This window comes from Prionailurus viverrinus, chromosome D1 (assembly GCF_022837055.1).
Source record: "Prionailurus viverrinus isolate Anna chromosome D1, UM_Priviv_1.0, whole genome shotgun sequence".
NCBI lineage: Eukaryota > Metazoa > Chordata > Mammalia > Carnivora > Felidae > Prionailurus > Prionailurus viverrinus.
In genome coordinates this window covers 16136270-16163345 of record NC_062570.1, presented here as the reverse complement: position 1 = coordinate 16163345, position 27076 = coordinate 16136270, and the positions used below count along the sequence as shown (strand labels likewise).

At 43.1% G+C, this 27076-nt stretch overlaps 3 protein-coding genes across 8 annotated transcripts in view; 1 reads left to right on the top strand and 2 right to left on the bottom strand.

Moving 5' to 3' along the window:
* The window catches only part of UBE4A (ubiquitination factor E4A), a 36136-nt gene extending 23169 nt beyond the window's left edge, over positions 1–12967 (bottom strand). Inside the window, exons 1-5 of one of the 3 annotated variants that reach the window (XR_007156292.1) lie at positions 12778–12959; positions 7822–7983; positions 3267–3440; positions 2302–2414; positions 833–985 (exon numbers count right to left, since the gene is read on the bottom strand). Coding sequence is in view for 2 of the 3 variants with exons in the window: in XM_047878089.1 (XP_047734045.1) it covers positions 833–985; positions 2302–2414; positions 3267–3440; positions 7822–7942 (561 nt within the window). In the remaining variant the exon portion in view is untranslated. Of the gene's footprint in view, positions 1–832; positions 986–2301; positions 2415–3266; positions 3441–7821; positions 7984–12777 lie in introns of all 3 variants that reach the window. The other 2 variants (XM_047878089.1, XM_047878088.1) reach the window with 2 other exon arrangements.
* Positions 12968–14794: 1827 nt separating this feature from the next.
* On the top strand, positions 14795–15303 carry LOC125176527 (guanine nucleotide-binding protein G(I)/G(S)/G(O) subunit gamma-3-like). Its single transcript, XM_047878112.1, has one exon. The coding sequence runs from the start codon at positions 15028–15030 to the stop codon at positions 15253–15255; it is 228 nt and encodes a 75-aa protein (XP_047734068.1). The 5' UTR covers positions 14795–15027; the 3' UTR covers positions 15256–15303.
* Positions 15304–17065: 1762 nt separating this feature from the next.
* Positions 17066–26320, bottom strand: LOC125176524 (T-cell surface glycoprotein CD3 gamma chain). 4 transcript variants are annotated; one of them, XM_047878105.1, is made up of 7 exons: positions 26183–26320; positions 21738–21761; positions 21048–21275; positions 20065–20196; positions 19398–19441; positions 18914–18997; positions 17066–18490 (listed from the first exon to the last, which is right to left on the bottom strand). In XM_047878105.1, exons 1-6 carry the CDS (start codon positions 26235–26237, stop codon positions 18932–18934), a joined length of 549 nt encoding a protein of 182 aa, XP_047734061.1. In that variant the 5' UTR covers positions 26238–26320; the 3' UTR covers positions 17066–18490; positions 18914–18931. The 4 variants fall into 4 exon arrangements, with proteins under 4 accessions (XP_047734061.1, XP_047734063.1, XP_047734062.1 ...); XM_047878107.1 differs by having other exon boundaries at positions 17066–18297; XM_047878106.1 differs by having other exon boundaries at positions 18918–18997.
* Between the last annotated feature and the right edge of the window lie 756 nt (positions 26321–27076).

Below are 27076 nucleotides of genomic sequence, written 5' to 3'. Positions count from 1 at the left end.
GCCCGACGTGGGGCTTGAACCCATGGACCGTGAGATCATGACCTAAGCTGAAGTCGGATGCTTAACTGACTGAGCCACCCAGGTGCCCCTAAAGGCATGCTTTTTTAAAATTCTAGGTTTATTTATTTATTTTGAGAGAGACAGAGAGAAAGCATGAGTGGGGTAGGGGCAGAGGGAGATGGAGAGAGAGAATCCCAAGCAGGATCCACACCCAGTACAGAGCCCAATGTGAGGCTTGATCCCACGACTGTGAGATCATGACCTGAGCTGAAATCAAGAGTCAGTCATTCAACTGAATGAGCCACCTATGTGCTTCAAGGATGTGATTTTTTTTAATGTTTTATTTTTGAGAGAGAGAGTACGAGTGGGGAAGGGGCGGGGGGGGGGGGGGGAGAGAGAGAGAGAGAGAGAGAGAGAGAGAGAGAAAGAGAGAAAGAGGGAGACACAAGAATCTTAAGCAGGGTCCAGGCTCTCAGCTGTCAGCATAGAGCCCAACATGGGGGATGACCTCACGGACTGTGAGATCATGACCTGAACTGAAGTCAGACACTTAACCAACTGAACCACCCAGGTGCTCCCAACAGTATGATTTTTTAAGAGGTTTGTAAAGAGAACAGGGGATACTGGTTAATTAGGGAAAGGAGTAGACCCCAAGCCACAGAAAGGAGAGACTAAAGTTTTAGACACCAAATAGTGCCTGTAATACCTAGTTCCAGATACAATATGATGTATATAAACTGACATAAAAAGCCAGTGATCCAACTCTCTGGCTTACATATTGAAGTCAAACCCAAGATGACCACACAGTTCTCAATAGCGAGTATTCCTTTACCTCTTCCTTAGCTCTTTGGAAGCAGGAATAAAGGTAACAAAAAATGTGCCTCTCCCCTGCATCTCGATCAGCAGAGAGATTCAATGTTGTAGAAGAAGTCATGTTAATCAAGTGGTTGCCTGGATCCTGAAGTAATAAGCGAGCGAAGACAGCCTTTAAGAAAAACATATAAACAAAACACTAAGCAACTACAGAATTCATCTTAAAACATCAATATGAAAAGGTAATCTGGACACAGGTTATTGTGAGAATCACAGGATGTACAGTGAAGGGGGAATAAAGGACCCCACTTACTACTTTAGAAAGTATTATATATGTAAATATAACTGTATATGCTATTGATCATTGTTTAAAAAAAATTTTTTTTTTTTATTTTTAAGAGACGGAGACAGAGTGTGAGTGGGGGAGGGGCAGAGATAGAGGGAGACACAGAATCTGAAGCAGGCTCCAGGCTCTGAGCTGTCAGCGCAGAGCCTAACACGGGGCTCGATCCCACCAACCGTGAGATTGTGACCTGAGCTGAAGACAGATGCTCAACCAACTGAGCCACCTAGCACCTCTATGCCGTTGATCTTTGAACAATATGGGTTTGACATGGATTTTTTTTGATAAATACAGAATGCTATCATAAATGTATTTTTTTCTCTTGCTTATGATTTTCTTTGTAATATTTTCTTTTCCCTAGCTGACTTTGTTTGTTATCGGTGAGGCTTCTGGTCAACAGTAGGCTACTAGTTAAGTTTTTGGAGTCATGAGTTACATGCAAATTTTCAACTGCCCCTAACTCCCATGTTGTTCAAGGAGCAACCGTACAGTTATCCTAAACAGAGTTCAAGTGTCTGTCTAGTATAAGCCTGGCACAGAGTAAGCATGAAAACAGATTTGTCGAATGGTGTGGAGAATTAGCGATTCAACTTATATACGAAATCTGCTTCTCTGTGTGGTTGCTGGCCTCATTCAGACTTACATAAAGATAATTTAAACACAGAAAGTTAAACTACAAGTTGTGGAGTGTCTTCCCTACCAAACTCTTATTCCTTTAATGTTCATTAGGCACTTATAAGGCAAAACACACTGTTTGATTTTGCAAACGATATGAAGAAGAAAGGCATGGGCCCTGCCCTCAAGAAGTTAAAGATCTGATAGGGGAGATAAGACAGGTACATAAAAAAGCCACTACATGTGACAGAAGGTGACAATTCCCATCAGAGAGGCATAGATAGATTACTCCAGGAATTCAGAGGAGAGAATAACAACTCCTACTTGGCAAGGCTTCATAAATAAGATGGCATTTTAACTGGGCCTTAAAGAAAGGGTCTATCTGGATATGTGGCCCTGGTAAATGAGAAGATTCCAAAAGAGGCACACCACAAACAACGTTAAGAGATGGAGCTAAGCAAAGTCATGGTTGCAGAAAAGTGGCCAATTTTTGCTGAAGGCGTAAGAAAAAAAAAACGTAAGAATGGTACCTGCTCAACATTGTTCATATCGAGCCAGTCTTGATCTTCCAGGTCTACCGCCATTTCTTCCAAATACACACAACGGCTGGGGATGCCATTCCCACTTTTCAAGCTTGGGTCACCTGGGAAATGGTTTTAATCTGGTAGGTTAAGGATAACGCTTCTGTCTTATACGGACAGCTGATTTTGACAGCATTTCCTTTCAACTCCAAGCAGAGCTCCAGTAATATCAGAATAATCTTGACACACAAAATAGTAGCTAAAGATTTAAATCTTTTTAAAGAGTCCAAAAGCATGGGCTCGGTTATAAACCTAACATCATGACATTTAAAGAATACATCCCAGACACTGGCACCAATCTTGGGGTTTAACTATAGAGAGGACACAGAAGGAAAACACCGACACCTCTTGAGGTTTCCATCTAAATGTTTAGGTCGCCTCGGAAAAGAAAAAGGGTTTGGCTGCCATTCCCACTTCCCTTTCAAGGTAGTGAAGACAAGAAGCTACATGGCCCAGTCAGTACCAAAAGGATAATGAAAGCTGCACCTGTGTCTAAATACTATTTTTAGGTCACATCAGAAGCTTCACTGAAATATCAATCTTGTGTTCCAGGGAGTATAGCGGATTTGTTTAAACACCAGATACAATAGATTTCTAAGAGCAAGTTGCCAGCCCAAGCAGGAAGGGCAGAGTTATGAAAACTGGCTGCAAGTCTGTAATCCATTGTTTGTTTGTTTGTCTTTTGAGAGAGCATGTGTGCACGGGGGAGGGGCAGAGGGAGAGGGAGAGAGAATCTTAAGCAGGCTCCATGCCCAGCGCGCGCGCGTGTGTGTGTGTGTGTGTGTGTGTGGCATGGGGTGGGGTGGGGGGCGCGACAGGGGTCTCCATCTCACAGCCAGGAGATCGTGACGTGAGCTGAAATCAAGAGTTGGACATTTAACCAACTGAGCCACCCAGGTGCCCCTGTAACTCACTGTTGTCCAGAGTAATGAGGAAGATCCTTTGGATCATGTGATTGATGTTGAGTTGCTCACATATTTCCTGCTGTGAACGGAATGAGCGGCTAATCTCAGCCACAGAGTAATCAAATTCATCCAGGCTTTCTGACACACTATTATCCGAGTCATCTGGGGTAGCTGGGAGTTCATCTGCCAGAAAATGTAAGCCATTAACAGTTAAACTCCTCTCCGTAGGAGGGAACCAAGTATATACTATCAAAAATGATAAAAGTAACCAAGAGGAAGACAATTTCGGATGTGAAACAAGTTAATCATCTAATTAGTAAACATCTCAAGTCAGGCACCATCTTTTTTAAAAACTTGAGGTAGAAATGACATGCAACATTATATTAGTTTCAGGAACACAACATAATGATTTGATGTATGTTTATATTGATAAATGATCACCACAGTAAGTCTAGTTAACATCTGTCACCATATAATTAAACTATTTTCTCTTGTGTCAAGAACCTTTAAGATGTACTTTCTTAGTAACTTGCAAATATGCAATACGGTATTAGGAGCCACAGTCACCATGCTGTTCATTACATCCCCAGGACTTATTTATTTCTAACTGATGTTTGTACCTTTTGATCCCCCGTACCCACCGTGGGCAACCACCAATCTGTTTATCTGAGAGCTTTCTCTCCTTTTTTTAGATTTCACATATAACTGAGAACATCTGTTTGTTTGTATTTGTCTTTTACCGTCTGACTTATTTCACTTTACACAATGCCCTCAAGGTTTGTCCATGTTGTTGCAAGTGGCAACAAACGTGTGTGTGTGTGTGTGTGTGTGTGTGTGTGTGTGTGTATCATATCTTCTTTATCCACACATTCATCAATGGACACAGGATATTTCCATGTCTTGGCCATTGTAAGCAATGCTGCAATGAACATGGGGGTGCATGTATCTTTTTAAGTTAGTGTTTTCATTTCCTTTGGAGAAATCTCCAGAAGTGGAGTTGCTGGATCATATGGTAGTTCTATTTTTAATTTTTTGAGGAACCTCTCTACTGTTTTTCCATAGTGGCTGCACCAATTTACATTCCCACCGACAGCGCACAAGGGTTCCCTTTCCTCCACATCCTCACCAACTTGTTATTTTTTGTTTTTTGATTACAGCCATTCTAACAGGTGTGAGGTGATACCTCCCTGTGGTTTTGATTTGCATTTCTTGGACGATGAGTAATGCTGAGCACCTTTTCATGTACTTGCTGGTCATCTGCATGTCTTCCTTGGGAAAATGTCTGTACAGACCTTCTGCCCATTTTTTAATTGGATTATTTGTGTGTTTTTAGCTACTGAGCTGCATCAGGCAACGTCTTAAGTATAGGATTCTGAAATCCCTGGCTGACATCCTACCACATTTTACACATCAAAAGTTTTATTCTTTCTATTCATTAATTGACTGCACTCCCTATTAGGAAAAATGGCAACTATGTTCCCTACAGAATCCTAGTGAATGAAGATTTACCTAATAGATCAACATGCCTTTAATTATTTCAAAGACGCGCTTTTTCCTGATTTTAAGAGAACACATATGTTTTAATAATCTATTAATAGCAAAGCATTCCAGATGTTTTTTTTCTATTCTGAGATGCTAATGTTTATTGCTAGGATTTTCAGTTACAAAAGAGGAAGGGGTATCATACTATATACACTGCTTTTCAGCTTGCTTTTTAAACTTAATCAGCACCAACACCTTTCTCTGTTAGGTCATTTATAGGCCTACCTCATTGTTTGCAATAGCTCACTGTATTGCATTGTATGCACACACTCTGATTTGTGTAGCTACTTCTCAAGTGATGAACATTTGGGCTGTTTCCAACTTTTCATGATTTCAAACACTACTGCACCGAATAGTACTCTTTTTGTACACCTGTCTGAGTATTTCTGTAAGGTAAATTTGTAGAAGCAGAATTGCTGAGTTAAAGAGCTTGCACATTTAAAAGTTAACATATACTACCAAATTATTCTCAGAAAGGTTGCTCTCATTTACAAGCCCATCACAAATTTCAGGGGCGCCTGGGTGGCTCAGTCAGCTGAGGGTCCGACTTTGGCTCAGGTCATGGTCTCATGGTTCATGAGTTTAAGCCCTGCATTGGGCTCACTGCTGTCAGCAAACAGCCTGCCTCCGATCCTCTGTCTCCCCACCCTTCGCCCCTCCACTGCTTTCTCTGAAAAATAAACATTAAAAACAAACAAACAAACAAAAAACTTCACAAATTTCATAGGTAAAAACCTAAATATTATTTTTTTTAAGTTTACTCATTTTGAAGAGAGAGAGAGAGTGAGAAAGAGAGAGCAAGCAGAAGGGCAGAGAGAGAGGAAGACAGAGAATCTCAAGGAGGCTCTGTGTTGTCAGTGCAGAGCCCGACATGGGGCTCAAACTCACGAACCATTAAGATCATGACCCGAGCTGAAATCAAAGGTTGGACACTCAACCGACTGAGCCATTCAGGTGCCCCTAACCTAATTGTTTTTTTAATGGGTAGTATTCTAATTATTAGTGAGACTGGATTTTTTTTTAAGTTTATTTACTTATTTTGAGAGAGAGAGAGAGAGAGAAAGAGAGAGAGAAAGCGCAAGCAGGGGAGGGACAGAAAGAATCCCAAGCAGGCTCTGGGCTCTCAGCTCGGAGCCCAGCTTAAGGCTTGAACTCACAAACTGTGAGATCATGACCTGAGCTGAAACCAGGAGTTGGATGCTTAACCGACTGAGCCACCTTGGCGCCCCAAGACTGGATTCTTTAAATCATTTGATTATTGTATATAAGTTGCTTGTTCAAATCTTTTTCTCCCCCTCTGATTTGTTACTATTTTCTTATTGACTGGATCTCTTTACATTTTTCTAAAGCAGCCTGAATGAGTGCCCCTCAGAAAGGAACTCCTGCCGAAGGAGAAGCAGTGTGGTGCTGCTTGCTGAAAGCCACGCGAAAAAAAAAAAAAAAAAAAGTAAAAGCCACATGAGCCCGCATCTGTTTTTCTCTGCCGACACAGTGATTATTCTGAAAGTCCAGGCAAAATTCTCAGAATGTAAGAGTTGCTTCGGGTGGTGAGTTTTGCCAACGTGAGGCTCAACGTAGGAGTTCAAAGGTTCTGGCACAGCACTAGGTGGTGGCGGAACACAGGTTAGATCTGGTGGCAAACTCAGTGTAAACAAACGAAGATGAGGAGGAGCCAAAACAGTAACAGAAGGGCATGTACCTGATCTGTCCCCACTGCTGGTGCCTGCAACCCTCCCAATTCCAGCCAGTTGGGATGTCTGCCGCCAGCCAGAAGGACAAACATTCTGTTGCTCTCCTATATGGCTAAGTTCTCCTCTGAACCCCGAGTGCGACAGGAGCTAAGAACCTATGTAGCAGAATTCCCCTCAACCACACACTCATAAATCATATTTTCCCATTTCCTTATTTTTCCTATTCCTCACCCCCCCCCCTTTGTCTCTTGCAGTCTCCTAATTCAAGCTTTCTCCTCCTATATCCTGGCATCAGGAAGAGATTTCAGAGACTGAGACCCAGAGCTGCCTCCTTCTATCATGTTAGAAAGTCAGCGTTACATGGATTTCTCCCTAGCTTCATCCATCACCCTGTCTACTACTCATCCGTCTTGCCCTTACCTCCCTTTAATTCAGTCCTGATCGGAGCGCAAGGCCACAAGTCAGCTACGCATATGAACACTTTTGAAATAAAATAAAGGGAAAAGACAAACATTTCTCCTTTCCAAACAAAACTATTATTCTTTTTGGAGAGAGAAGGACAGCGACTTGGCTTGAAAGACTGTGAATATCCTCAGAAGACTGATAATTTTGAGAAATATCATCCCAATTCTTCTTGGCTATATGTCTTCTCATAGGAGGAAGCTAGCCTTGACCTTAATTTTGGTCCGAGATGAGGAACACCATTTTTCTGATTAGTGAGATATTATTATTATTATTATTATTATTATTATTATTATTATTTTCACACGCAGGTTTTCTTAGAAATCTGTTCTAATAGCAGTACGCTATGAAAGTGGCCATTCTACAAAATGGGAGAGGTATTTTGTTTGGGATGGACTCTGAAGCATGGAGCTTAAGAACAACTTTCATTTATTTGTCTACCAAAAAGCCAAAAAGCTTTTAGAATATTCTTCCTTTTACACATCTGCTTTCTATAGCTGCATATAGTGTGCTTTCCACACCTATGCCTACAACCTCAGCTTCCTATGTTAAAAAGATTTCTTTAAATATCTTTTACTAGGTGATTTTTAAAAGAAACAACTTGACAGCTTTGGAATCACGACTGGCGTCTGTTACTACGGAACCACCTGTTAACTGGTCTCTTTTCGTGCAGGGGGAGGATAGGACCCAAAAACAAAACAGATAACAAAAATGAACACCCCCACCCCCAATTTATGCCCTAAACAAACAAAAAATGACTTCTGCCCCAAACCTCAATTCCAATTGCAATTACGGACCCAAAGAAGACTTCATCCGGGAAGACCCCATTCTAGGTCATCTCATCTGCTGCTATTGGCCCCTCTACTTACCAGATTGCTGCTTCAGCTGCTCTTTTTGGATTGCTGCAAACTGCTTGGCATCAGCCAGGGAGCCAAAAAGAGCAGCAAAGGGGTTACTTGAGATGTTGTTGTTATTCTCCTGGTCTGTCATTTCACTTTAAAGTATCCTCCATCCAGACCTAGGGGGAGGGGCTGCAGAGAGGACAGGTATCAGACACAGAGGGGCAGGCAGGACAGCTGTAACATAGCCACAGTCAGGTCTCTCCCCGCGTCTCGAATACAATACGTTTAAAAGGCTTTGGGTGACACTTTTCCATTCCTGTTCTAAGGTGCAAGGTGTTTTTAGCAAAATGGTTACAAAGCCACCGACTGGACAAGTTGGCCTGATTTGGGGGCAGCTAAAACCAGAAAGCTTTAAAAATAAAAATGTTCAGCTGGAATACATTTATCTGTTGACATATTTCTATTTGCCTTTAAAGAATAGGTTAAGTAGAAAGAATTACTAAAGTCAACAGGGGAACCCATCTACTCATTGTGACGCGGCACTGAGTGAAAAATAATATGACAAGAGCTACACATTTCCCATAAATCTCTAGGCCAGCCAATGAGTTCCCATTCACCATGAACGTAAGATGGCGCTCGCTCAGGCTTCTAGGACTTAGAGCTGGAAGCGGGAATTCCTCAGCTACAAATAAACAAACAGCAAGCCTTCACTGGAGATGGAAGGGCAAACCAGGACAGGAACCTGATCAGTAGCGTGCTGTGGGTTTTCAGCATGCATTAGGCAATTTATCTCTACTCCTAGGCTTACAACAATTGATATTTCTTCCGCTACAAACGAAATGGTCTTTGCTTATTTCTATATTTAACTTTCACGATCTGATTTTTTTCATACGCCCGCAGACACACACATGTCCCTAATGTGTAATAGGAAATAGATATATACCTGGAAGGTATTTAGTGGAGCTGACTGAGCCTGCATTTGCACCCTTCTGACTACAGGTCCTCATTCAAGCGCCAAGGGACTCAGTGGCACAGTGGGAGGAGCAGAGCACCCTGAAAGGCTTTCTCCCCTTTCTGAAATTTTAAGGCCACGGCATAGAAACACAACCCTGAAAAGGGTGGGAAGAGACAAAGGGTAGGACTATTCTGCCCACAAGGATGTTGACTGCTAAGAGGACAGAGGCCTCAAAAGGAGTGGGGATGGGGTATGAAAGAAGGAGAAAAAAAACCTGGCCTATCTTTAAGACTCCTTATAGAATCATATTAACAAAAGCCAATGTGAGTTGGAAAAGTTACCCTTATTATTGGGTGGAAGAGAGATTTTAACACTTGACAATCCTGCGCCATCTCCGCCAGCTGCTTCACGCTCCTCTGTCCCGTTTTCTACCTAAGAGCTAATGGCTAATTATCGGTAATGACTTAGGCACACAGTCTAGACTCCTCTCAGCATGGTTCTGGGCTTTAATGCTCCAGGAACTGAACTGTTAGATGTTGCTCTATGTATTTTATTTTTTGTTATGTATAGTTAAGCTTAACAATCAAAAATAAAGATAGCACATTTAGTGCTAGAATTCACAACAATCCTTGAGAGGACTTTCCCCTCATCTAACCACTGCATAGGCTTAACTGTTACCCCTAATTCAAGTTAAGACATTGATTGTCTATTGTTAGCTGACCGCCACTCTGCCTCTATCCTAAGGTACCCTAAAGTCCAGAGGAATGCAAAAAGTGTAATGACCTCTTGTTATTTTCTGTCTTCAAAACATCATCCTCTTTTTTCAACGTGACACCCCACATTCTTCCCATTCCCAGCCCATGTGTTCAGAAGATGGTCTCACACATTAGCTTTAGGAATGGGCATATGAATCTGGCCTGGCCAAAAAGAGTACAGCGTATTCTGGCCAAGGTGACTGAGGGGTGGGCACAAGACCCTAACAAGGCCTATCAGAATCAATGAACATCCAGCTTTAGGCCTTTGGCTGAAATGTACAGAAAAAGGAACTCTTTTTTCCTGCTTGGATTGTTAGGGGGTATGATATAATCCTGGAATTGTGATCTTTCCATCATCTAGAAAAGCCTTAGCCCAAAACTAAGTAACCTATAGGAAAAGAGTTGAGAGATGGAAAAGGAAAGTCTTTCAGTGTGTGTGTGTGTGTGTGTAAATATATAATATATAATGTTTAATATATAATACATAATATATAATATATATACACATATATATACAAATATATATAAAAGCCAATTCAAAGGGGTTAAAAAAAATTTTTTTTACTGTTTATTTTTGAGAGAGAGAGAGAGAGAGAGACATACAGAACGTGAGCTGGGAGGGGCAGAGGGAGAGGGAGGCACAGAATCCGAAGCAGGCTCCAGGCTCTGAGCTGTCAGCACAGAGCCCGAAGTGGGCTTGAACTCACGAGCTGTGAGATCATGACCTGAGCCGAAGTTGGACGCTTAACCGACTGAACCACCCAGGCGCCCCTCCAAGGGGTTTTTAAACACACAACTGAGGAGCGCCAGGCTGGCTCTGTCAGTAGAGAATGCAACTCCTGATCTCAGGGTTCTAAGTTTGAGCCCCACATTGGGTATAGAGATTACTTAAAAATAGGATCTTATTAAAGAAAACCCCCACAATCGAGAAGAGTTTAGTTTAATACAAAGGAGATGATGCATCATCTGCACCATGTTTGTAGAAAGGAAGTTGAAAGCTAGGAATACAGAACGTATGAAAAGATAGGATCCGAAGACTATCAAGACAAATGAACAGGGTTTATGATAATAGATGGCATTATTTCCTCCTTTCTCAATACTATACTGTCATATTATAAAAAGAAGCTAGCTTCCCATTACATTTTACCTATATTAATAGGATTTATAACTTTCTATGCTGTATTCCTAATGCAAATCTTCTACCCTGCTAGACAGGAAGCAATTTGAGTACATTTTCATGTCTGATTAGTTTTTCTTCCGTGTCTGGCATTATATATCACCATCACAAAATCCCACATACATATTTATCAAATGATTTAACCTTACATGTAATTACTCCTGACCTTGTAATCAATAGCAACACCCATGATCCTACAAGGGCTTTGCTATGTGTCTTGGGTCACAGTAGCAGCTCAAACTTCCGGGCCAGACACTTGTGGCTCTTTGGTATCTCCGCATGTGTAGGGTACAGACGGAAATAAATCTCTTGTCATCTCCGCTATGTGTCTTTTTGAAGAACAAAAGCTTTTGCCTGTCCTCACTAAGTTCATCTTTTTCATATGAACTTCAACTCTGTGCACAAGCTACTGTCGTAGTCAAATGGCAAATACTGAGTAACCACTTACAGAAAAGTTTCATAGGAAAAGGGAGGAATGATCACTTGATGGGAGTCTTTGTGGAGATGATCAATGGTCTCACAAATGTTAAGAGCACCTAGGTATCACCCACTCCAAAAGATATGATAAAATGGAACCCTCATATTTTGTTTTAATATTCAATGGCACGGATTATTTATAATCTTCTGTTTTCAACTGCCATACAGAGATACAGCACCATCCTGTTGGTGGTGGCACCACCAACCCTTAAGAGCTTTTGGATTTGATTCCTTTTTTTTTTTTTTTTTAATGTTTATTTATTTATTTTTGAGACACAGAGAGAACACAAGCAGGGCAGGGGCAGACAGAGAGGAAGACACAGAATCCAAAGCAGGCTCCAGACTCTGAGCTGTCAGCACAGAACCCGAGGTGGGGCTTGAACCCACGAACTGAGATCATGACCTGAGCAGCAGTCGGACGCTCAACTGACTGAGCCACCCAGGTGCCCCGGATTTGATTCCTTTTTAATATTTCCTACTTAAAAACACAATTCACTCAGATAATACTCCCTGCAAGGGTCTACATCTATAACAGCTACTTATTTTCAGTCCTACAAAAATCCTTTCACCCCCACCTCCATTCAATCTTTTGTTTATGAACCGTACTGCTAATCCCTAAGGACTAATGTCAGCTCTTAAAAAGGTGAGCACACAAATGTTTTAACATCAGACTTAGTAATGCTTTTAAACAGAAATATGTAGAATACTTCATAAAACTGGATTGGCAAAATCAAGCTCTACTAAACCATACTCAGTAAGGTCTCTGTCCTGGTGAGTAATACATACATTAAACCAAAAAAGAATTAAAATGTTTTCATTGTTATATGTTCCACGCCCAAATCCTTTCAGGTCCTGATAATGTGGCAAGAGATCCTAACAACATTTCAGCAAGTTAGAAGGATCTCATCAAGTTAAAAAGCCGACAGCATTCTTTCCTGGGTCCCATTTTATCTCAGGAGGACTCCCATGTGAGAGCAAAACAGTGAGACTAAACACATCCTTGTTCTGGGAGTGAAAAACTGATCCCAAAGAGAAGACCCAGCAAATATAAGCTCCCGAGCTGTGGTTACGCAATCTTATTAGTGTCTTCTACACCCTTTTACTGAGGGAGAACGAAGCAGAGTGCCAGGAGAGTTCTGAGTAGTGAACTGATCAGGTGGCTGAAGAAATGTCACCATCTTGCCATATGTATTCAGCTGGCTTGATTACTGCGTCCCGTGCTCAATATTACCTTCTTTGGTATCTGGCTATTTGCTGTCTACGCTTTACATGTCATCCCTCCAGGTTCCATAAGGGATTCGCGGCAAGGAAGGAGACCCACCCACTCGGCGCTCATTCCAGAGGAAGGAAGTCAAAGATAACGCATGGCCAGTATTCTGGCCTTTTCCTGGAAGGGAATGGCAAAGAAGGGGAGAGATGCCAGAAGCTGGGGGCACTGTAAAGGGTTCCCAAATCAGACAGAGTCGAAGTTCATGAAGGACAGGGTCAAGGGTCAGGAAAGCACAGGAGGAGGAATTTGGAGGCAAAAGTGCAGAGGCCCGGAGCGGCATTCAACTAGGAGAAAAATATCCCATCGCAGACTCAACGACCCCCTCCCCTGAAGCTATTTCCTCTCTTACCAGAGCCTGAAAGGCCAGCAGCGACGACACGACAGAAGTCTTAGCGGCCGAAGGGTTCCCACTTCCGACTCAGCACGACAACCGGAGCTTACATCACGACCAGGCGCCAGGCCTTGCGGAATCTCATCCGGGCGCCGGAAACAGGGTGTGCCGCCCAGCTCGGGGAACTGGCGCGCAAATATCTCGACGGCGCAGGCGTCAGCCTGGTGGGCGGGGCGGAAGGCGCAGGCGTCAGCCTGGTGGGCGGGGCGGAAGTCCCTCTGGGCTCCCGGGGGGCGGGGCCGGGCTGGAGGAGGGGCTGAGAAAGACAGCATTGGGGGAGGTGGGGTGTCCGCGGGGCCGCCTGGAGCTTGGTGAAATACGAGTGTCGTGCCTTTTTGAAGCGGCTTCTGTTGCTCTTCATAGATTATTATTATCTATGAGGCAACAACAGCAATAACAACAATAATAATAACATAAAATTTTGAGCTCTTATTAGGTGTCAGGCAGTGTGCTAAGATACGGTAGCTTTGGATTTTGTTTTTCTTGCTGTAAAGTGTCAATATGCATGCTACAAGGTTACTTTGAGGTACACAAAGGCTGTGAAAGCAGCATACTTTTCAAGAGTGCAAGTGAAAAGACAATTCATAGAATGAAACACAATATTTGTCAATCATATATCCGACAAAGGATTCACATCCAAAATATATAAAGAACGTCTACAACTCAACAACAAAAACTCCACACAATGTGATTCAAAAATGGGCAATGGACTTGAATCGACATTTCTCCAAGGAGGATATACAAATGGCCAATAAGCACACGAAAAGATGCTCAATGTCGCTAATTCGGGAAATGCAAATTGAAACTGCAATGAAATAACACCTCACATTCTTTAGGAAGAAGCCTATTACCAAAATAAATAAGTAAATAAATAAATAGAAAGAAAAAAGGAAAAAAAAAGAAAAAGAAAAAAAGGAAAATATGTGTTGTTGTCGAGAAGAAATAGCAACCCTTGAGCGTTGCTGATGGGAATGTAAAACAGTGCAGCACTTTGGGGAAATTTTTGGTGGTTCCTCAAATAGTTAAACATAGAATTACCATATGATGCAATAAATTCCACTGCTGGGTATAAACCTCAAAGAATTGAAGGCAGAGACTCAAACAAGTACTTGTACACCAATGTTCGTAGCAAAATTATTCATACTAGCCAAAAGGTGGAAACAACCCAAAATGTCCAGGGACGAATGAATGAATAAACAAAATGTGGTATATCCCTGCAATTGACTGTTATGCAGCCTTAAAAAGTCTGAAATTCTAATACATGCTGTAACATGGGTAAACTTTGAAAACATTGTTATGTGAAATCAGCCAGAGACAAAAGGGCAAATATTGTGTAATTCCATTTATATGTGGTACCTAGCATAGACAAATTCATAGACATAGAAAAGCAGAATAGAGGTTATTAGGAGCTGGGGGGAAGGGAAGAATGGGGAATTATTGTTTAATGGGTACAGAGGTTGAGATGATGAAAAGTCCTTGAAATGGATAGTGGTGATGGTTGCACAACACTGTAAATGTACTTGTCTGGTGAAATTGGAGTGGTGACACCACTTAAAATCAATAGGCACAAGATGGATCATTCAAAAAATAGTTCCAAGGGGCACCTGGGTGGCTCAGTTGGTTAGGGGTCCACTTCTTGGTTTCTGCTCAGGTCATGATCTCATGTTCATAGGTTCAAGACCCTCGTTGGGCTCTGCGGTGACAGTGAAGAGCCTGCTTGGGATTCTCCCTCTCTCTCTGCCCCTCCCCGTCTCATGCTGAATCTGTCTCTCTCAAAATAAATAAATAAACTTAAAAAAAATAGTTTTGGAATAACTGGATAGCTATACAGTTTAAAAATTAGTCAATATATTTGGCCTTTGCATTAAAATTAATTCAAGATGGATCAAAGATTTAAACGTATGAAACGACACCATAAAAATGCTGGTGGAATTCATAGGAAAAAATTCTTAAAAGAATAATCTTAAAATGGGGAAGATCTTTCTAAATAGGAAACAGCCTAGAGTGCTTGAGCTACAGGAACTGGGTCCAGCCCTCGAGGGACCTGTGCCCTGACCCTCCCCAGTGGCCTTCTTTCTATCAGCTGTTTCTGCTGCCGCAGTAGATACTTTCAGGTGCAATTTCCTGCAAGGTGGGGCACCCATCTCAGGCAGGTTTTGTGCACCCCACTGACTACTCCACAGGGCCCTCGCTGCCGGTGGCCTCAGGATGAAAGTGGAGACTCCTGTGAACAGCACAATGAGTACTGAGCAATCCCACAAGATGGTGGAACAGCTTAAGAGTGAAGCCACCTTGTGCCAGATAAAGGTGTTCAAGGCAGCAGCAGACTTGATGGCTTACTGTGATGCCCACTCCTGCGAGGATCCCCTCATCACCCCTGTGCCCACTTTGGAGAACCTCTTCTGGGAGAAGAAGTTCTTCTGTGCCCTCCTTTGAATTGCTCTGTCCCTCCCCACAAGCTCTTCACCTTTCCCTCTCCTAGGCCCTTCCTTAGGTCAGTAATTGTTGTGAGCCCCCGAGGGTCCCTGCGTCCCATCCCTAGCCCTTGTCCAACCCTGTGAGGTAATCTGAAGCTCTCTGTCACCTATCTGTCGACCCCATTTTGTTGCCCACTGCAGCTGAGCTCAAGTACCCCCTGACTGGGGGAGGCCCCTTTAGCTCCATCCCCAGAAGGGCCGTCAGACTCTGCCAGCATCCTGTTGGCTTCTCTCTGTGACTGGTCAGACAATGGAGAGAGGGATAGCCCGGGTCAGTGCTCTCAGTCTCACCTGGAGCTATGAAAACGGTAAAACCATTTAAAGAATAAAGTCATCCAGACTCTCAAAAAAAAAAAAAAAAAAAAAAAAAAGGAAACAACCTAGAAGCCATAAAAGACCAATGAATTCTGCATTATATGCAGATATTTGTAAAATGTGCACAGAAAACCAATCATCATTAAGTCAAAGAACAAATACCAAAGTTGGAAAAATATTTGCAACTAATATCACAGACAAAAGATCTAGTTTCCCACATATGTAAAGAGCTGTTGCAAGTCAATAAGAAAAAGATAAAAAGATATGAGCCTATATATCATGAGAGGGAAAAACTCGTGGCTCTCATTTTTTATAAGAAGAATGTAAATTAAAACTACACTGAGATGCTATATTTAACTTATCAGATTGGCAAAGCTCAAAAAGTATGGAGTAAAAGACACTCTCCATTATTATTATTAGGAGTATATACTGGTCCAACCTCCATTAAGTGCAATTTGGCAATATTTAATAAAATTGCAAGTGCAAACACATTACAGAATCCAAATTTCATTTATTTGTATTTGTTACAAATAGTCTTAAGCAGGGGCGCCTGGGTGGCGCAGTCGGTTAAGCGTCCGACTTCAGCCAGGTCACGATCTCGCGGTCCGTGAGTTCGAGCCCCGCGTCGGGCTCTGGACTGATGGCTCAGAGCCTGGAGCCTGTTTCCGATTCTGTGTCTCCCTCTCTCTCTGCCCCTCCCCCGTTCATGCTCTGTCTCTCTCTGTCCCAGAAATAAATAAACGTTGAAAAAAAAATTTTTAAAAAAATAGTCTTAAGCATGTTCAAATGTCACAACTAAAACTATGGAAATTTTAACTGTAAAAAGAAGACATAGAAGAAATCTTTGTGATCTTGGGTTTGGCAAAGAGTTCTTAGACATGATACCAAAAGCCCAATCCATAAGAGAAAAAATGGATAAAATGGACTTCATCAAAATTAAGATTTCTTTGTGCTTCAAAAGTCACCATGAAGAGAATGAGAAGGCAAGCCGCAGACTGGTAGATGTATTTCCAAATAATGTCTTGTAATAAAAGACTTGTATTCAAAATATATAAGAACTCTTTCAACAGTGAGACAAAAAAAAAAAACTAAAAAAAAAAAAAAGATTTGAATAGACATTTCACGAAAGATGTAAGAAAGGCTAATAAGCATGTGAAATGATGTTCAACATCATTAGTCATTAGAGAAATGCAAATTAAAGGTCCAGTAAATACCATTTTATACCTACGAGAATGGCTATACTAAAAAAATATATAGTAACAAATATTGGTGAGGATGTGGAGAAACAGAAACCCTCACCCATTGCTAGTGGGCATGTAAAATGGTACGGGGAGTTTCTTAAAAAGCTAAACAGAGATTTACCATACAACCTAGCAATTCTTCACACCCATGAATCAACCCGAGAAAAATGAAGACACCCACACAAAGATTAACATGAGAATGTCCAGAGCAGCTTGTATAATTCCATTTATATGAAATGTCCAGAAAAGGCAAATCTGATGCTACAGAAAAGATAATAGTCATCGCCTGGGGCTGAGGGTGGGAACAGGGAATGACTGGAAACAGCACAAGGAATCTGAAGAAAGGCAATGAAAATGTTCTACAACTGGTTTATGGTGATGATGGTACAATTGAGTAAATTCTCTAACACGGAGAACAGGAGAAATTGCTTAAAATGAGTGAATTTTATGGTATGTAAACTATACCTCAATACAATTATTTTTTTTAGATGACACTTATACAATGTTAGTCATTACAGCATCGTAAGAACAAAATATTGGAAGCAACTTAAATGTCCATCAGTAGAGCATTGGTTAAATAAAATATAGCGTATCTGTACAACGTGGCTGCATTAAAAAAAAAGTTCCTTTACTTATTCATATGAAATAATCTTAAGGTTATTTTTTAAAAAAGTTTATTTATCTATTTTGAGAGAGACAGAGAGACAGAGAGAGAGAGGTTGGGGCAGAGAGAGAGAGAGAGAGAGAGAGAGAGGGAGAATCCCAAGCAGGCTTCACGCTGTCAGCACAGAGCCCAACGTGGGGCTTGAACTCATGAACCATGAGATCATAACCTGAGCTGAGATGAAAAGTCAGATGCTCAACTGACTGAGCCACCCAGCTGCATCAATCTTAGGGTTTTATTAGGTGAAAGTGCAAGATGTAGATAGTATGATACCATTGGTGTGAAAAATAGGGAAAGGGAGAATAATGTGTACTTAAGAGTTTGCTTGTGTATGCCTAGAATACTCTGATTTATAACACCTCATATGAAACTAGTATGTTGTTTTGTCTCTGGAGAGGACAGCTGAATGGCTGGGGATAGAGGTGGAGGGAGACCTTTCACTGCATATTTAAACCAAGTAAATTATGACACACATAAAAAGTAAACAAAAATTAAAACTTTAAAAAATAATATTCAAATAGAGGGGGTTATTAGATCTTTTCAATTTTCTTTTACAGAAAAACTACCTTCCAATAGGTGGCGCTCCTGCAACACCACACATATGATTTTCCTTTAATTTTGTTTGATTTTGAGAAAAATCCAAATTTGTTCTGATGGCCTTTCTTCTCCATTTGTCGCCTTTGGGAAACTTGAATCTAGATTTAGGGCTGAGATTCTCTCAGCTAGGAGTGCTCCAAAACGTATTGCTATGTTCCTGAGACCTATCCAGAAGGGAGGACACCTGGATTGAAAAAAGAAAAATTGGGGTGGGTTCAGAAAACCAAATAATGCTTGGGTCTTGTTTTCCTGATAGACACTTTTCCTGCTTGATTGGATCAGAACTTCTGATTGATTGATTGGTTGATTGAAAGTTAATAGAGGTCAGTGGTTCTTAACAAAAGGTGATTTTGCCCTGGAGGAGACATTTGAAATATCTGGAGATTAAAAAAAAAAAAAAAAAGAAAAAAAAGTAAGGTTTATTTATTTTTGAGAGAGAGGGCAAGCGAGCAGGGGAGGGGCAGAAAGAGAGGGGAGACACAGAATCCAAAGCGGGCTCTAGGCTCTGAGCTGTCAACACAGAGTTGGAAGCTTAACCAACTGAGCCACCCAGACGTCCCTATGTGGAGATATTTTTGATTGTTACGGCTGGGGGCACCACTGGCATCTGGCAGACAGAGGCCAGGGATGCTGCTCAAAACCCTACAATGCACAGAGCAGTCCCGCACCACAGAGAATTATCAGTCACCCACTCTCCCCTAAGCTTTAGAGCTGGTTGGGGAAAGGAGACAGACTTGGCAGCAGTCGGAAGGGCAGGTAAAGGAAAGGTATTTTCTTAGAATTGGTATAGAAGAACACACCTACTTTGAGTCCTGAGTTCAATTTTTCCTCAATTGTTTTCCTTGAAGGTGGCTGTAATGGTCATTTTCCCGATCCTTGAGGGGCTAAAAAGGACAGCACGGTCATAAACTCATCTTCACTCCCCCTCTCTGAATTAATTTGATGCATATTTATTGAATGCTTTTTCACGTGCAAGCCTTTGGAGGGGGTGCTTCCCTGTCCTGGGGGTGGAGACGGGACAAGGGGGAAGGGAGGCTCTGTATACAGTTTCTTTGTGTGTCCCTGTCAGCGTGTCCTTCAACTTTTTCTCACTAGATCCTGACCTCAGTCTCTTTCAACCCTTCTTTTTCTTTCATCCGTTCTACTCAAAGGGTAACTATGTGATCATCTGGTATGCCCTAAGTAGTTCCTTATCTGTACGGTATCCTCCAAATAACTTGTCCCCCCCCCTCCAAATTTTACCCCGAATTGTAGCAATGTCTCTTTCACTTCCCCTTCCCTTACCTGGTAGAGCTGGTCATTGGACAACAGAGTCTGCTTGTCCGAAGCTGCACAAAAAATAAACAAAACACTCAAAGTAGAGTGGCTAATAAATTGGGTTCTATTCACACACTAGAGTACTAGCTAGCAGTGAGAATTAGTGAAATACATCTTCATACGAGAATACAGATGGATCTCACAAGCATGTTTTTGAGTGAAAGAAACACACACGCGAGTATCTGCTGTATGAGTCCACTGACATAAGGAGTGAAAACAGGCAAAATTAATCAATGCTGTTAGAAGTCAGGATAGTGCTCACTTTGAGGGCTAGGGAGAGGCCGGAATTGACCACAGAGGGGACTTCTAGGGTGTTGGTAATATTCTCGGTCTTGAACTGGGTGTTGGATTCATGAGTGTGTTTGCTTTGTTTAGCTGTATGCTTGTCACTCATGCATTGTTCTATATGTAGGTTTTACGACAGTGAAGAGTTTTTTAAAAACACAGAGGAAAACCAGAGGGAGGTGGATCTTGTGACGGGCATGCATGCTGTGAAAAAGCGGTGTCCTTTTCACCCAACTGTGCGCGTCCACAACGCATGCCTACCTCGTCTCTTCTATTGGGTCTATGTCGGTAGGAAGGAAACTGAGGGTCCTAGGTGGCCTCCTCTCTCATTCAAGAACCTTCTTCTTACCTCTTGACTGGCGAACTCCATCCTGTCCAGCAATGAAGTAGACCCCAACAGCAAGGAAGAAAATGCTGATGATCTCAGTGAAGACAAAGCCGGATATGGTGGCTCCGCTTAGTTCAATGCAGTTCTGACACACTGTGGGGAAAGGGAGGGACAAGGTCCTTCAGGGTGTGAAAGTGGTTCTTCTGAATCTTTTTCTCTTGCCTACAAGTGATAATGCCTATATTTAGGGTTGCAGATTCCTCTGTGCATGGTATGGAAAGGAATCGCCTGGGAGGACACCTGTACTAAGAATGCAATACTTCTTTTTTTTTTTTTTTAATTTTTTTTTTCAACGTTTATTTATTTTTGGGACAGAGAGAGACAGAGTATGAACCGGGGAGGGGCAGAGAGAGAGGGAGACACAGAATCGGAAACAGGCTCCAGGCTCTGAGCCATCAGCCCAGAGCCCGACGCGGGGCTCGAACTCCCGGACCGCGAGATCGTGACCTGGCTGAAGTCGGACGCTTAACCGACTGCGCCACCCAGGCGCCCCAAGAATGCAATACTTCTTGATGTCCTTCTATGGCCCAGGTGTCCTGGGGAAGCAAGCCCATGTAGTCTTACCACCAGGAACTATATGAAATAGAAGGAAGATCAGATCTTCTTCTCCGTGGTCAACTGCCTTCTACATTTGATTGCCGCTCACCTTATAATCTCCTCTGTCTCCCCTAGCTACACCAACTCAGTTTATAGCAGCAAAAGCCGACTGCTCCAATCCGTGGGGGTCCATCCAAAACCAAACCAGGCTTTATAGGACCGGTTATGCTTTTCCAAGGAGATTGGGGGAACTGTGTTGTTATATTCAAAAAGAGGCAAGCTGAGATTAAGAGAGCCAGAATGGTTTCGTGTCTATTTCCATACTCGCCCACCCGGGGGCAGGAAGCCCGCCAGAACAGCAAGTACTGATTAATTGTAGGACAAACAAACCGAAGGGGATTACATACTTCTGAAATACAGTTGGAGTGTTCTTGAGCGGTTCTTGGATCCTTGACACCAATATATCCCTCGAGGGTCCTTGATACTGCTTCCCAGATTCTGTATATTTTTATTCTTTTTGTGGGGCGTCATTTCCTTCCCATCTTGAAACCATTTGACATCTTCGTCTGGTGACTCACAAGTCAGAAGTACCGAACCATCTTCTCGATCGCTGTTTACTCTTACCACAGGAATTTCTGAAAAGGGAAAAAGCCATGGTCTGTTAAGGGTCTCTCCTCTGGAATTCTCCCTGCCCTGGGGTATCAGGACCAGACCATTACAGCAGTGCTTCTCAAAGTTTAATGTGCACATGGATCACATGGGGATCTAGTGAGAATTTCAGGTTCCATTTAGTAGTTCTGGGAAGGGATTGCAATGTGGCATCTCCCAGGTGATGCTAATGCTGTTGGTTCATGAGTCTCACTTTGAATAGGCCGTAGCTGCTAGTGTCCTGTTTCCACTCCAAGAACTAGAGAATGAATCGCTTAGCTACAGGAAAACTGCCTGTTCGTGACTGGCCACTCATCTGGAAGGCAACGAGAGATTTGCTATTTATCATTCATCATCCCATCCCTTCCATCACTCACTCCTGTAGGACCACTATGGTAGGAACCATATTTCTATGAGACTTGAGGACAGAAAGAAGCCATGCACCCTACCTTGTTTTGACTGGGCCAGAGTACCTGTAGAGATAGAAGGCAGAGAGCGGATTAGCTGGGCATAGAGTCATTCAGATGCCCTGAGGTAGCATTTCCATAGTCATTTGAGGCCAAGATAGAGAGAGATCCTAATCTACGGGAGTGGATGGTATTTATACTTATTTCATTGAAGTGTAGCCTAAATCATCAAATTGAATTCAGGGTGCTGTATAATAATGTGTCTGGTGTTTGTCCTGGATTCCTGGGAGGGAGTTTCTAAAGCCTTGGAATTTCATGAGCGATAGGATTGTCTGTTATTCTTAGTGGGCTTTTGGACCATATATGAGTTTATGCTAATGAGATGACTCAGGATAGGGCTGGTCAAGAACCATGTAATCTAGGACTTTGAGCCCTGGAAGGGAAGGGGGCTGGAGATTGAGTTCCGTCACATGGCCAATTATTCAATCAATTATACCTATGTCATGAAACCCCAATAAAAACTCAGTGCACAGGCACCTGGGTGGCTCAGTCAGTTGAACGTCTGACTCTTGATTTTAGGTTGGGTCATGATCCCAGGGTCGTGAGATTGAGCCTCATGTTAGGCTCCGTGCCGAGCAGGGAGCCTGCTTGAGACTCTCTCTCTCTCTCTCTCTCTCTCCCTCTGCCCCTCTCCCATGCTCACACGCTCTCTCTGTCTCAAATAAACAAAATTAAACAACAACAACAACAACAACAACCGAAAACCTCAGTGGAACTTCCTTGTTGGTCAACACAATGTATTAGGAGGGTGATGTACTCTGATTCCACAGGGAGAAAGCACAGAAGCTCTGTGTTCAGGGCCCTCTCAGACTTTACTTTATGTGCTTCTTCATGGAGAATCATGATTTTATTTTTTATACTAAAACTGTAATAGTAAATGCGGCACTTTCCCGAGTTCCGTGCGTTGTTCTAACATATTATCAAATCTGGGAACCCTCCAGATTTGTACCCCGTGTGTCAGAAGTGTAGGTGGTGTGGGAACCTCTGAACTTGTGCCTGGAATTTAAAATGAGGGCAGTCTTGTTGGGGACAGTGTGCCCTTAACCTGTGGAGTCTGATATTAACTCTGGATGATTAGCGTCAGAACGGTACTGCAATATTCATAAGGGTATTGCCTGTGTAGTCTGGAATGCTCTATTTTTTTTTAGCAGCTAAAGTTCTGGCCAAACGCGGGCTTACACCAACTAAAGCCCCCCCTTTTAAAAAGTTCTTTTTTAATGTTTGTTTATTTTTGAGACAGAGAGAGACAGAGCATGACTGGGGGAGGGCCAGAGAGAGGGAGACGCAGAATCTGAAGCAGGCTCCAGGCTCTGAGCTGTCAGCACAGAGCCTGATGCGGGGCTTGAACTCATGGACCGCGAGATCATGACCTGACTGAAGTCGGACGCTTAACCAACTGAGCCACCCAGGCACCCCTACCAACTAAAGACCTTTTTAAAGAAATGTTTGTTTATTTATTTTGAGAGAGTGAGAGAGAGTGTGAGCAGGGGAGGGGCAGAGAGAGGGAGAGAGAGAGAGAGGGTCCCAAGCAAGCTCCGTACTAACAGCACGGAGCTCAACCTGGGAGTCAATCCCACGAACTGTGAGATCATGATCTGAGATGAAATCAAGAGACCCTTAACTGACTGAGCCACCCAGCCACCCCTACACTAAGTAAAGACTTTTTAAAGTACGTACTTCTAGAATCCTCAGCCTTGGTGATCCGTTTTTTTGTAGAAACCCTGGATGCCATAGGGGAGGTAGGTATTCAATAGCCCTCAAATCTGTCTCAAAACTCAGGGTAGTAGAGTTGTATGGTAGATGTACTACAGAGCACTGACACGGGAATTCAACTCAAATGAGTTTAGTCCAAACATGAACTAAGCACTGTTACGTACCTGGCATGATTAATCAGGGTGGAAAAAAAAAGACTGTAATAGAAGAACTAACTTGCTGCTTCCAAAGGGTTTACAGTGAAGTAGAAAAAATAAATATGTATGTAATTAATAGAATAGAATTTGTCAATTATCTTTAGTGCTTCCATGAGTGCCTATGAAAGGGGGTAGAAGCGATTGATTTTGCCCAAGAGTGAGGGACAGGGAAACCTTAACAGAGAAGGTGATGTTTGGCTGGGCCTCAAAGAATGATTAGGAATTCACCGGACAGAGAAGAGCATTCTGGGAAGAAAGAAGAGACGAGCAAAGACACGGGTTGGAAAAGGACAGAGAGGTAGTGCGTCTAGATGTAGAGCGTGTGACGGGGACAGATAGGGCAGAAGTGAAGTATGATGGGAAAAAAAGGTATGATGGAAACGGTTGGAAGGAATCAGCTGTTTTAGAACCTTCTAGCAGGACTGAACGGATTACTAATAGTACCTAATACAGTATGTGGAACATGGTCAGAGCTTTACATTTGTTGAATGAATGCATGAATGACTGGATGATTGAATTAAAAAAAAAAGGAAAGCAAGCAAACCGTTAAGATTTCTTGCTAGCCTTTCTTCCCGACCACCTGGTCACCATGGGAGGGACAAAGAGGTCCCTCATTCTAACTCAGATTTTATAGGAGAGAGGGTCCACCTGATTGCTGACATCTTTTGATCTTGCTTCTCTGAGTCTTACTCCTTTTTAGGATTTGAGAGCTCATGTAGCCACATTTCCTAGGTTGACTAGTGAGCCAACAGAGCCCCAGAGAGGAGGCATTGTCCAAGTTCACACAGCTCACTGGTGGCTTGTCTTCTTCAAGTGCCCCGCTCAGCCATCACCCAGCTTGGTTTCAGCAAGTGGCTTTGCCTTCCACTTAGTTCACTGAGAATGTAGATGCCTCTGGCTTCCTTTCCATCTACATGCCTACCCATGAGTAAAGCCATCTTCCTTTCTCTTCGTCTCACATGGTAAGGTTGTCTTCTCTGCATCCTTGAGCCCACTCTTGACTCCATCCTTCCAACATCAACTCCAGGACCTTGGTCTACTATCGTTTCCTTCCGCCTAGAAACGTGCTCAAATTTCTCTCACACTCAAAAATAGTTCATCTAAGACCCTATTTCCTTTTCTACTTACCACTTAAACTCTCCTCATCCAAACATCTTTAAAGAATAGTCTGGGGGTGCCTGGGTGGCTCAGTCGGTTAAGCATCCGACTTCAGCTCGGGTCATGATCTCACAGTCTGTGAGTTCGAGCCCCGCGTCGGGCTCTGTGCTGACGGCTCAGAGCCTGGAGCCTGTTTCAGATCCTGTGTCCCTCTCTCTCTCTCTGCCCCTCCCCTGCTCATGCTCTGTCTCTCTCTGTCTCAAAAATAAATAAAAACATAGAAAGAAAGAAAGAAAGAAAGAAACAAACAAACAAACAAACAAACAAACAAACTGAAAATTCTTGAAAAAAGAAACAAAGAATGGTTTGCATTTGGTGCACTTTATCACCTGCCCTGTGTCTTCTACATGTTTCCATTCAGTTTCCACTCTCACACTACCTCACTGAAACTGTTATAAATCAGGCATGGCCCTCCTTTATTTTGCCAAATTCCACAGATTGAAACTTTTAAATATATTCTATCAGCAGACCTTTCTATAATATTTCATACTCTTGGTGATCCTTTCCTTCTGGAAGCTCTCTACTCCTTTGGTTTTCGATGGTATTGCCCTCATCTGGTTATTCCAGCCCTGTGATCATCCTCTTATCTCTTCTTCGAGATGTGTTTCTCTAATGACCCGTGAAAGGTTAATATCTTCTCAGTTCCATCCTCACTCCTCTTCTTTGGGGATCTCACATTGTACTTGTGTGATTTCAACAACTTTTGTGGTTTTAGCCTCCCCCCGGTATGTGGAGAACAAGCTCTAGTCCAGATTCCAGGCATTGACCCAGTTCATCCACTTCCTATTGTTTATTTCCAACTGCATATTCATACAGGCACCCTTTACTGCACCTTACATTCAATCTGGTGACACTGAAGCTTCTCTCTCCAGTTAGACTATAAGCTCACTAGGGCAGAGGTTTTTATTCATCCTTACATCCTTCTAGCCTGTTATGTAATAGGATCTCACTCATATGTGTTGACCAGTTGACCAGCTGAGCAACCGAGTGAGCAAATGCCTTATCTGTCTGTCTGCTCCTCACTCCAGCTCTGCGTTAAGGAACACATACTTTTTCTCTTCAGGTTCCTGCCCTGTGCCCTTTGGGGCTACATTCGACCTAAGATGGCGGCATCCGGGTCCTCTCTCTAGCCTGTAAAGTCCTCTGTTTTCACTTCTGAAGGGACAGGGACCCCATATCTCTCAAGGGACACTGCTTCTCTCTGGCAAAGAACAGTAAGAGGCTTTATTTTTGCCCTTCCTTCTCGGAATTCTAATGTGATGGCTCTGGTAGGCTTGAGGTTAGAGATCCCAATATTGTTTCCCCCCTGGTGATGATCTCTTCCCCTGAGCCTTCCTCCAGGCTGCCAGAACCCCTTACCTTGAAGAAGAGTGACGGCCAGGATGAGGCCAGCCAGCTGCTTCCCCTGCTCCATGCCAGTCTCTGTCTTGTCCCTGCAGAAGCACTAAGCAACCCCTAGCAGCCAGCTGACCTGTTGAGCAGCTAGTCTGGCTCCGCCCAGCATCCTTCAGGCTGGGGCCCCTGTGAGAAAGCACGAATCTGAGCCTCCACCCTCTACTTGAAATGTGGGCAGAAGGGGGCCTCAGCAGGGCTGCAGGTGCAGATGTATTTTGCTTTTCTGTTAAGGAGTGGAGGATGGGAGGTGGCAAGAGGAAGAGGGAGAGAGGGCCGGATCCCCATTTCAGGGACAGCTTGCCCAAGAAAACCCCTTGGGTTCTGGGTAGGAGATGGCCTGGGCCCCTTACTTCGTGAGAGAGGTAAACATCTCTGCCACGACCTGTTGCTAGGATCTCAGCCGGTTGCTTGTTGCTAGCTGCTGTTGCCAGAACTGAGGAATTTAGGTGGGAACACTCGTGCTCAGGGCTGGAGACCTGAACGCAAGCCCGTCTCAGTCCAGGCCCTTGCTCTGGAATTTTTCACTGCTCTTTTGAGACAAGATCATCAACAAAGTGCCTGCCCGGAAGAGAATAGGAAGAATAATTGCGAGGGGACAGGCCCTATATTTCCAAGGGCCAGAGCCTGAGCAGAGCTTCCAGGATGTTAAGGTTCGTCTCCCTCAGCAGGTCAGTCAGTGAGTCAACAAACACGTACAGAGATCTCGTTACGTGCCGGACAGGAGCCAGGTATTGGAGATACAGAAGGGAACCACCAAACCCACGCTATCTCTGCCCTCGGGTAAATTATAGTCCAACTCCGGCAGTGTGGAGAGTTTGGACCCCCGTAGGCCTCAGGGGGAAAAAGTCCACCTGTCTC